The sequence below is a fragment of the Homalodisca vitripennis genome, chromosome 8 (assembly GCF_021130785.1).
Source record: "Homalodisca vitripennis isolate AUS2020 chromosome 8, UT_GWSS_2.1, whole genome shotgun sequence".
Classification (NCBI taxonomy): Eukaryota; Metazoa; Arthropoda; class Insecta; order Hemiptera; family Cicadellidae; genus Homalodisca; species Homalodisca vitripennis.
In genome coordinates this window covers 17239545-17251683 of record NC_060214.1, presented here as the reverse complement: position 1 = coordinate 17251683, position 12139 = coordinate 17239545, and the positions used below count along the sequence as shown (strand labels likewise).

Genomic DNA, 12139 nt, shown 5'->3' with positions numbered 1-12139 from the left:
CCATTTAATCCATATTCTGTGATTCAGACGTACTGTCAGTCCTATAAAGCTAAAATAATGTGATTTTTAGTACCTAATTTATTCCTAAGACTTATTCACATATTCTTTGCAAACTGGGCGGTGTTTGTAGGGTTAGAGCCTAGTCCATTTAATCCATATTCTGTGATTCAGACGTACTGTCAGTCCTATAAAGCTAAAATAATGTGATTTTTAGTACCTAATTTATTCCTAAGACTTATTCACATTCTTTGCAAACTGGGCGGTGTTTGTAGGGTTAGAGCCTAGTCCATTTAATCCATATTCTGTGATTCAGACGTACTGTCAGTCCTATAAAGCTAAAATAATGTGATTTTTAGTACCTAATTTATTCCTAAGACTTATTCACATTCTTTGCAAACTGGGCGGTGTTTGTAGGGTTAGAGCCTAGTCCATTTAATCCATATTCTGTGATTCAGACGTACTGTCAGTCCTATAAAGCTAAAATAATGTGATTTTTAGTACCTAATTTATTCCTAAGACTTATTCACATTCTTTGCAAACTGGGCGGTGTTTGTAGGGTTAGAGCCTAGTCCATTTAATCCATATTCTGTGATTCAGACGTACTATCAGTCCTATAAAGCTAAAATAATGTGATTTTTAGTACCTAATTTATTCCTAAGACTTATTCACATTCTTTGCAAACTGGGCGGTGTTTGTAGGGTTAGAGCCTAGTCCATTTAATCCATATTCTGTGATTCATGTACTGTCAGTCCTATAAAGCTAAAATAATGTGATTTTTAGTACCTAATTTATTCCTAAGACTTATTCACATTCTTTGCAAACTGGGCGGTGTTTGTAGGGTTAGAGCCTAGTCCATTTAATCCATATTCTGTGATTCAGACGTACTATCAGTCCTATAAAGCTAAAATAATGTGATTTTTAGTACCTAATTTATTCCTAAGACTTATTCACATTCTTTGCAAACTGGGCGGTGTTTGTAGGGTTAGAGCCTAGTCCATTTAATCCATATTCTGTGATTCAGACGTACTGTCAGTCCTATAAAGCTAAAATAATGTGATTTTTAGTACCTAATTTATTCCTAAGACTTATTCACATTCTTTGCAAACTGGGCGGTGTTTGTAGGGTTAGAGCCTAGTCCATTTAATCCATATTCTGTGATTCAGACGTACTGTCAGTCCTATAAAGCTAAAATAATGTGATTTTTAGTACCTAATTTATTCCTAAGACTTATTCACATTATTCTTTGCAAACTGGGCGGTGTTTGTAGGGTTAGAGCCTAGTCCATTTAATCCATATTCTGTGATTCAGACGTACTGTCAGTCCTATAAAGCTAAAATAATGTGATTTTTAGTACCTAATTTATTCCTAAGACTTATTCACATTCTTTGCAAACTGGGCGGTGTTTGTAGGGTTAGAGCCTAGTCCATTTAATCCATATTCTGTGATTCAGACGTACTGTCAGTCCTATAAAGCTAAAATAATGTGATTTTTAGTACCTAATTTATTCCTAAGACTTATTCACATTCTTTGCAAACTGGGCGGTGTTTGTAGGGTTAGAGCCTAGTCCATTTAATCCATATTCTGTGATTCAGACGTACTGTCAGTCCTATAAAGCTAAAATAATGTGATTTTTAGTACCTAATTTATTCCTAAGACTTATTCACATTCTTTGCAAACTGGGCGGTGTTTGTAGGGTTAGAGCCTAGTCCATTTAATCCATATTCTGTGATTCAGACGTACTGTCAGTCCTATAAAGCTAAAATAATGTGATTTTTAGTACCTAATTTATTCCTAAGACTTATTCACATTCTTTGCAAACTGGGCGGTGTTTGTAGGGTTAGAGCCTAGTCCATTTAATCCATATTCTGTGATTCAGACGTACTGTCAGTCCTATAAAGCTAAAATAATGTGATTTTTAGTACCTAATTTATTCCTAAGACTTATTCACATTCTTTGCAAACTGGGCGGTGTTTGTAGGGTTAGAGCCTAGTCCATTTAATCCATATTCTGTGATTCAGACGTACTGTCAGTCCTATAAAGCTAAAATAATGTGATTTTTAGTACCTAATTTATTCCTAAGACTTATTCACATTATTCTTTGCAAACTGGGCGGTGTTTGTAGGGTTAGAGCCTAGTCCATTTAATCCATATTCTGTGATTCAGACGTACTGTCAGTCCTATAAAGCTAAAATAATGTGATTTTTAGTACCTAATTTATTCCTAAGACTTATTCACATATTCTTTGCAAACTGGGCGGTGTTTGTAGGGTTAGAGCCTAGTCCATTTAATCCATATTCTGTGATTCAGACGTACTGTCAGTCCTATAAAGCTAAAATAATGTGATTTTTAGTACCTAATTTATTCCTAAGACTTATTCACATATTCTTTGCAAACTGGGTGGTGTTTGTAGGGTTAGAGCCTAGTCCATTTAATCCATATTCTGTGATTCAGACGTACTGTCAGTCCTATAAAGCTAAAATAATGTGATTTTTAGTACCTAATTTATTCCTAAGACTTATTCACATATTCTTTGCAAACTGGGCGGTGTTTGTAGGGTTAGAGCCTAGTCCATTTAATCCATATTCTGTGATTCAGACGTACTGTCAGTCCTATAAAGCTAAAATAATGTGATTTTTAGTACCTAATTTATTCCTAAGACTTATTCACATATTCTTTGCAAACTGGGCGGTGTTTGTAGGGTTAGAGCCTAGTCCATTTAATCCATATTCTGTGATTCAGACGTACTGTCAGTCCTATAAAGCTAAAATAATGTGATTTTTAGTACCTAATTTATTCCTAAGACTTATTCACATTCTTTGCAAACTGGGCGGTGTTTGTAGGGTTAGAGCCTAGTCCATTTAATCCATATTCTGTGATTCAGACGTACTGTCAGTCCTATAAAGCTAAAATAATGTGATTTTTAGTACCTAATTTAGAACGTTTACAGGTGGTACAAAATGTAACAAGAGCAAAAGAACATGTAGTAAAAAACATGGTAAATAATTACAAGTACACATTATATTTCAAAATATCAGTTTAAGCCTTCTTACCCAGGTCCCATGAAAGGAGGCCCCATCGGCCCCATGGGGCCCATCATTGGGCCCATAGGAGGCATCATGCCTGGACCCATGGGGTGTGGTGGGGGCATCATTCCTGGAGGCATCATTCCTGGTGCCATCCCCGGCGGGGCAGTTCCCAGCAGCCCCTCTGGCTTGTTTTTCTTGGCAGGAGGATCCTCATCTCCGCTGTCAGGAGAGGCAGCCCGCCCTGCAATCATAACATTAAATTTCCCCATTAACATACGTTATAAGTTATATAACAAAATAACAATGAGACGAAAGTATATTTACCAATCTTACTTCTATTACAACATATGTATTACAATAATCACAATTGCAATAACAACTTATAACTAAATTTCTCTGTTAACCCTCCACATGCATGTAATGGCAAATCTCACATGGTTTATTTGCTCAAAACGCGTATGTTGGGATATCTCAGTTTAAAATTTTTGCTCCTGTGAATTTGTGAGTTTGTAAAAACTGGTGATAGATTCATTGTTGTAGTGAACCTGTTATCAATACAAAACTGGTTTTTGTAACCATCAAATGCCACATTTTTGGACTGCACACTGGCACGTTAGAAGGCTATTTCTGTATGTGAAGAGTGCCAGTGCAACACGTGAGACTGGTGTGTTCCTGTGTTGTGTTGCATGTTAAATGATATGTCCGCACATTGTTTACAATTGTAGGTGGCCAATTAGGAGTAGGGTCAATCCATTTCAAATCACCCAGGTCATGTTGCTCAAACATTTTTAATTTGCCTAATTTTTTTATTATGAGTTCAATATGGGTAGACAATCACAAAACACTATTTGAAAAAATTTTACAAGCCATAGTTTTTTCCTGGCGGCCATTTTTAAAATGGCGGTTTTTGCAGATTTTAGTAAAATACGCGGTTTTGCGAAAAGTTTAATTGCCAAGCTATTTTTAAAGATATCAGAATAATCCAAAAACCAGTGTGTTCAGCATAAAATGAACTTCAATTTGACATTATAATAATATTTTCTTTTGTGCAAGAAAGTCAGTCAAAACTTGTTCTGCAAAATCTCAGAAGTAAAATCATCAATTGTTACTTTTTAAGACATAAAAGTTTAAGAAGGAAATGAGACTCACTACTAATATTTTATTTCTTTGTTTGAAAACTAATATAACTACCTACTGAAAAAGTTTTTAGCCCTGAGAATGCTCTCCTTTTTTTTCTAGAGCTTTTCAAAAATGGCCGAAAGCCTAATAATGTCAATTTTCTAGGGTTTAATAACTAAAAAGGGACTGAATGAAAATAAATAAAAATTTTACAGAATGTTCTTTATACAAATAGGAATATCTCATAATAAAATTATGACTGAGACTTAACTACATTTAGAGATATACAGCATTAAATTTCAGTTAAAAGCGCTACCCTTTTTCTTGCTTGTGCAGTACCAAGTTAGCAAACAAGGGCTTGTTTAAATCATTATGTTAACAATAAACTTATATTTAATGCTCAAAACATTATATTCCTTATTTTAAACCTATTAGGATTTACAATAAAAATTATTTAAAACCAGAAAAATAATGGTATACGTAAACAATACTCATAACCACAAAATAGCACTTGCGCACTTTAGGAAAAAATAATTTGCTTGGATCTATTATACTGTCAAAATGTATATGGCATTTTAATTTATGTTCTAAAATATAATATTATTAAATACATTTTTATAAAATACATGATGTAAAAATATATGTTAGTACCTGAGGAATATTTTAAAATAGTAACTCATAATCTTACACAATTGGTATCATGTTGCAACAAGTCAATGAGAGTTTTGCAGGGATTGAGGTGTGGACAACTGCAATTGTCAATACAGCCTGTCCTGTACTTGCATGTTCCTGCAAGTGGTGACATGAACCCCCCCCCTCACATTCAATGCTTGGTTCTTTGACTAGTTATCATTTCCCGTCAGTGTTGTTTAAAATTTGGATTGGCCAATGCTCTGTAGTGTTTTAGCTTATAATTAATAACATTAAATATGAGTTTGTTTTGTGGGTGAACTAATAAGTGAACAGTGCCATAAAGAACATTACAAGAAAGAAGTGCCTCAAGAATTAATTAGAGTGAGTGACTTGACAGCTGAAGAACAATGTTTGCTAAAATTAAGAATTTTGAAAGAAATTACTAATATTTGCCACTACCACAAAGATAAATATTTAGACAAATAACAACCACATTTATGGGAAAGAATGTCGTTGCCACAAAAAAACAGTTAAGAACGGTTTTGCGTAAAATACTTATGGATCACCTTTCAAAGAGAAAAAATGTAGATATCAACCTGATTCCTGGACAAGCTGTATGTCCAACATGTGCAACAAAAATATTTGTTGAGAAAACCAGTTGAAGAAGAGGTGGATTGTGTTGAAAATGACCCTGAATTCCATCCTCAGCCTTTTGAATTAGTTGAGAATAACCCTTTGCATTAAGTAGAATCCATATGTGAAACTTTGGAACTATCTCCTTTGTGTAAAATAAGTAAGCTTAACACAGAACAGCGACTGTCAGCTTTACAAAGAAAAAACTGATAAAAATTACAAGTGCAGTTAAGAGAAAATTGGAAGAATCTTTCCATAAAGATTTAGAAGCCCCAAGTCAAAGTAGTACAGAAAATATAGAAAGTGAGTATGACATACTTATTACCAAACTGAAAGAAAAATTCAAAAGATTCTAGTAAAGATGATAAAATTAAAAATAATTAGTCTCTTGCCAAGATCATGGTCAAAGCAAAAAATAATTCAGGAATTCGGTGCTTCTGAATACATGGTAAAGTTAACAAGACAGCTAACAAAGGATCAAGGTATCTTACCACATCTATCAAAAAGAAAGGGTGGCAACAAAATAAGTGAAGTTGTTAAAAATAGTGTAAAAGAATTTTTACGGGGATGATGAAAATAGTCACTTATGTCTTGGTAAAAAAGAGTGCGTTTCCAACTTTTATTGACAATGTTAGGGTGCATAAGCAGAAAAGGTTAATTCTTCTCTCACTGAATGAGCTCTATAGCCTCTATAAACAGAAATACCCTAATCACAAGATTGGTCGCTCTATGTTTTGCACCCTGCGACCAAAGTGGTGTGTACTTCCGGGTTTATCAGGGGTTACACATAGTTTTTTATTGTAAATCCTAATAGGTTTAAATAAGGAATATAATGTTTTGAGCATTAAATATAAGTTTATTGTTAACATAATGATTTAAACAAGCCCTTGTTTGCTAACTTGGTACCGCACAAGCGAGAAAAAGGGTAGCGTTTTTAACTGAAATTTAATGCTGTTTATCTCTAAATGTAGTTAAGTCTCAGTCATAATTTTTTTATGAGATATTCCTATTTGTATTAAAGAACATTCTGTAAAATTTTTATTTATTTTCATTCAGCCCCTTTTTAGTTATTAACCCTAGTAAAAATTGACATTTATTAGGCTTTCGGCCATTTTTGAAAAGCTCTAGAAAAAAAAGGAGAGCATTCTCAGGCTAAAACTTTTTCAGTAGGTAGTTATATTATTTTTAAAACAAAGAAATAAAATATTAGTAGTGAGTCTCTTTCCTTCTTAAACTTTTATGGTCTTAAAAAGTAACAATTTATGATTTTCTTCCGAGATTTTGCAGAACAAGTTTGACTGACTTTCTTGCATAAAAGAAACATTATTATAATGTCAAATTGAAGTTCATTTTATGCTGAACACACTGGTTTTTGGATTATTCTGATATCTTTAAAAATAGCTTGGCAATTAAACTTTTCGCAAACGCGTATTTTACTAAAATCTGCAAAACCGCCATTTTTAAAAATGGCCGCCAGGAAAAAAAAACTATGGCTTGTAAAATTTTTTCAAATAGTGTTTTGTGATTGTCTACCCACAGGGAACTCATAATCAAAAAATTAGGCAAATTAAAAATGTTGAGCAACAAATTTTATTTTTTATTGGGTGATTTTGAAATGGATTGACCCAGTATTAATTCTTTGAAATAGTGATTGTGTCTTTCCGTTTGGAGAGAATTCTTTTTATTTTTTTATTCAACTATAGTTATAAAAATGGTTAACTCATATGATGAAAATTTTAATCAATTCAACAGTGACATTATGAATGCTTCTTTTTCAACTTAATTTGCACCTCGAAGTGAACTTAATGACATAGACCTGAACTGATGATCCCTGTGCCAGATCTGATCTGACGTCGGAAAAGTACCGATCGGAAATGCCCCTGGCCATCAGTGCAGGCTTTGACGAAGAAGAAAAACATCCATTGAGATAGTACATAAATTAAAACTCAGATCAAGTGAGCACTTGCAAAGGTTAACATTAAATTTTTTATAATTATAATATGTTTGTTTAAACAAGGACTATTCATGAAGTAAGGAACATTTCCACCTGACGTCACCAGTCACGTGCCAATCACGTATATACAGTATTCGTGTACTCGTGCCATGGGGACACTAATATTTTCCCCCCACATAAATAACCAACTTTTATACCAAACCACCAATATATAGTTTGACATAACAAAGAGCTTGCCCTAAGAAAGACAACAGAAAAAGAAGAAATCAGAAAAATTGAATTGGATATTATAGAAAATGGTTACCCTCTGTGTGTCGTAAATAGGCGTAAAAGAAATAACAGATAATCCTGTGTTATAAAATAAAGGCAAAGAAAAATTAGCTTAAACTTCAACCATGTATATGTAGATCCCTTATGTTGCCGGGATTATCGGAGACAATTAAAACAATTCTACAGTCTCTAACCATTCACTTATAAAACATGTAGTTGAAACACCTTTACTGTGGCTCTAAACTGAATGAACTTGCGTACTTTGAATGCAGTCAACGTGTCAAATCACTGTCCAACTATAATACACGTAGTGAACACTTACTGTAAATACGTACTCTTACTAGCCTACACGTACTACGGCATCTGTTTGCTGCAGTAATATGTTGTTACAATCAGCTATATATTTTACAATACATTTACGGCACTAAAGGAGGAATCGCAGACTGTACATCTGATAGTTAAAACATAAACTGAGAGCTTAGTAACTTCATTGTACCTTGCTTTCCCTGCTTGTGCCTCTCATGTTCCTTGAGATCCTCTGGAGGGATGCCTTCCATGCCATAAATCTCTATCTCTATATTAGATCTGGAGGACAGAGAGTTGGGTACCTTGTCAATTGCTTCTTTATGAACCTGCCAGCAAAAACATACATTAGTTACACTACATTGCAAGAAAGTAAGAAAGATGTTCTCTAGTTATTTCTACAAACAATATTGCAATACACTATTACAGAAAGGATAGCTGGCAAAGTTGAATTTTAACTGACAGAATTTTGTAATTTTAGGCATACTAAAAATTAAGCTTTGGTCAATATGTGGTCTATATCAATGCCACTGCTGCTGTCAACAATTATCAAACTTGAAATGTGTAAAGACCTTGATATTTATTTTCATTGATAATCCAAATTTACAAGTGAATCCATTATGAAAATATTGTTGAATAACGTATCAGTTCTAAGGTATAAAGAAGTTACGTAAGTTTTGGAGGCTACAAATGACAAAAGTATTAAAATAAAATGGATTTGATAACCATTACGAAAAAAAATAATTCATACACTTTACAACTTCAAAGTAGACAATAGCACAAAACGTAAGACTATTTTTAATTTTTTCAGTAAATATAACACAATATTTATTATTGGCTAATTGTTAGCAGAGCTTAGCAATGTAGGAGCTGGAAAATTTCAATTTCTGTCTATCTGTCAGTCCCTACGATATCTCAAGAACAAACTGACCTACGACTTGAAATTTTGCATGAAATTTGATTTCTATATAGGCAACATCAAGTTCAATGATAATTCATGTAACTCCATGGGACTTGGATTGAGTGTCAAACATTTTTATATTGATCTCAAGAGTAGTGTTGGTAACACTTTTTTATAGTTCTTAAGGTAATCACGATTAATTATTATTTATAAACAAACTGAGTATAATCATGTATTTTAACATGTAGCTATACACTTAAAATTTTGCGTACTACCTCAGCAAAGCCTGTTTTGCAAAATGTGATATGGAGTAATCCTACCTAGTTGTTTCAGCTAAAAAAAATTTGGATATTTTCCACCTACTATTAAATAATAATGACAAATTTAAATCATACCAAAATGAAATGTCAATGGTAAAACAGGGTACTTTCTCATTAAACAGAGGCCACCTATTCAAAGCACACTGCGGCTTATGTGGTTAGGCGATTTAGATTTAGGTTTACTAACCTAACCTAACACCCAACCTAACCTAGTCTAACATAACCTCTAAACTAGCTTAACCCCTAACTTACCACCTAACCCCAATAACACCTAATCTAAAATAGCATCTAATCTAACACCTATCCTAGGCTAGCCCCAACCAAACCCAATCTAACCGTAAGTACGAAGTGTGTCCAAAAAGTATCCGACCTTGACGTCTGGCATGAACTGACGTTACTCTGCGGCAACAGCAATCTGGTCCCCTTCAAAGTACTTCCCTCTACAAGCCACTACCTTATTCCAACGCTCCTCCCACTTCCGGAAACACTCCTTAAATTCATTTTGCGGAATGGCTAACAGGTTCTTCGTCGCATTTTGTTTTATTTGTTGAATATCGTCAAATCTTTTTCCTTTCAAAGGAATTTTTAATTTCGGAAATAGCCAGAAGTTACAAGGAGCTATGTCAGGACTGTAGGGAGGCTGTCATAGTTGATTAATGTCGTGTTTGACCAAAAAACGCTGAATAAGATTTGAGGAACGAGCTGGCGCGTTGTCGTGGTGCAGGATCCAGTCACGGCTTGTCCACAGTTCAGGTCGTTTCCTTCGCACTGCATCTCGTAGCCGCCTTAGAACCTCAAGATAATATGCCTTATTCACTGTATGGCTTCTTGGAGCATATTCGTGATGAACAACGCCGTCCTGGTAAAAAAAAACTGTCAGTATTGTCTTGAAATTGCTTCGACTTTGTCTTGATTTTTTCAGCCGTTGATCTTCACGAGTTTTCCACTGTGAAGATTGAGCCTTTGTTTCAGGGCCTTAGCCATAAACCCATGACTCATCACCAGTAATAACTTTTTTAAATTGTCCTGGGTCACTTTTTATCAAATCCAGATTGTCCTGTGCGATTTCAAGTCGACAGTTCTTTTGGTGTTCTGTCAGCAGCCGAGGAACAATTTTGCCGAAACACATTTTTAAATCTTCGTGTAAGATGTTACAAACTGACGATTTTGGTATTCCTAAATCTTCCTCCAGCTCTCAGACAGTCAATCGACGGTTATCATTAATTGTTGCACGAACACGTTCAACATTTTCAGCGTTTCTGGCCGTTGAAGGCCTGCCAGATCGGTCATCACTCTCCACTGATATGCGGCCATTTTTAAACCGCCTAAACCACTCTTTTATTTGTGTATCGCCCATAGACCCGTCACCATAAATTTTCCGTATCATAGTAATCGTCTCTGATGCTAAATGGCCAAGTTTTTTGCAAAATTTAATGCAAATGCGCTGCTTAACACATTCAGTCACTGTACGGAACAGAGCGCCGGATGACCGGATTGTATTCGGTGCCTAATATGAGAAGGAGTAGGCTCGCCCCTTCTCCTCCAATAACCAGTTCGAGCCGGTCGGTTACGCCGCGGCCGCCTACTGGTCAGCGGTCAGATACTTTTTGGACAGACCTTGTATATATTGTGTAACTGCCCACCAAAAATTGCTAAATCCCGTTTATTATCCATGGCCTCCATTTAATCAGAAAGTACAAAAAACAGTTTCAGAAAATCAATCTCAAATATGCATATTTAAAAACGCAATCAGGTACATGAAACATTGTGACAACTCACCTGCATACAATGTATTGAGAGTCCTGGACCCGTGTACAATTTTTTGTGGCATATGTGACATTTGAAATGTTTAGCTTTCTGGTGCTGAATGAGAATCTTCTCGTCCTCAAACTCACGGTTGCAATACCTAAGAAATTGGTTAAGGAAAACACAAATGGACAAATATGATCAACAATAACAACACCGTTAAGTTGGTGGCAAATTTTTCACCTTATAAACCAGACAAAAAATTACATTAAATATGGTTGCAGATGTCAATATTACAAAACTTAAAGAGTAGGCCTTCAAACACTGTTTAAAGGCTGTTGAAAAAGAAACATTATTATTTTTCTTTAAGTTCCGCTGGAATTACAATTTAGAGTTTTAGGAACATAGGCTAATTTAATTACTCAAAGAAGTTCCTATAAATTAATTAAGTTACAGGGCTACCTTAATTTGTCCAGTTCAAATGAAAACATTGTTTAACCCTTGTCAGCCCAGATAATAAAGTGAGAAATGAATGCTCTGTACAACTATTCAGCATATGCCTGTGTCCATATTGCTACATTACGCTGTTAAGCAAGACTACTGAATAAAATTAAACACACTGAAAATTTTCATTTTGTTTAAAGTTTGTTATTGAAGATGAAATGTTTAAAAGGATAATAGGATTTTGGACGTTTACCATCGTTATATGTTACAAAATTATAACACATTTTGAGGATTGAAATCTATCCTCTTCATCAGGTGTGAAATAAGTTAATACACATACATGTACCGAAAACGTGCAGCAATGGACTACCACTAAAAAAGCGGAATGATACTCGAAAACTGCTTGTAGTCTAGACAGAAGGAAATGAACCCAGGTATTAAAATAGACGTAGTGTAAAATACAAATGTAAGTTTAATAAATAAGCAAAATTAAAATTAATGTAGGTAACCATACTTCGTAATTATGTATGTATATGCAATTACGATAGCCTACCACTTGCTAACTTTTAATTATACCAAAATAGTTTTTCTACATTTAAAAATAACACAAGATTGCAATCTCATACTCTATGAAAAAATACATGCTGAAAAATTAAATAGGAATAAATTAATTTCCTAATATTTTAACTGGGTAGGGTACGATAAGCGGACCCGGTTTTTTATACTGAAATTGGCAAATGATACTACTTAATCATAACCATCGATACTGATTAATTATTTTGAATAATTA

The 12139-nt window shown here is 34.4% G+C and overlaps 1 protein-coding gene across 2 annotated transcripts in view; it reads right to left on the bottom strand.

Moving 5' to 3' along the window:
- Positions 1–12139, bottom strand: part of LOC124367369 (BUB3-interacting and GLEBS motif-containing protein ZNF207) — a 65813-nt gene that overhangs the window by 42135 nt on the left and 11539 nt on the right. For both annotated transcript variants that reach the window (XM_046824132.1, XM_046824134.1), the window contains exons 2-4: positions 10939–11065; positions 8132–8267; positions 3051–3267 (exon numbers count right to left, since the gene is read on the bottom strand). In XM_046824132.1, the coding sequence (XP_046680088.1) occupies positions 3051–3267; positions 8132–8267; positions 10939–11065 (480 nt within the window). The remainder of the gene's footprint in view (positions 1–3050; positions 3268–8131; positions 8268–10938; positions 11066–12139) is intronic.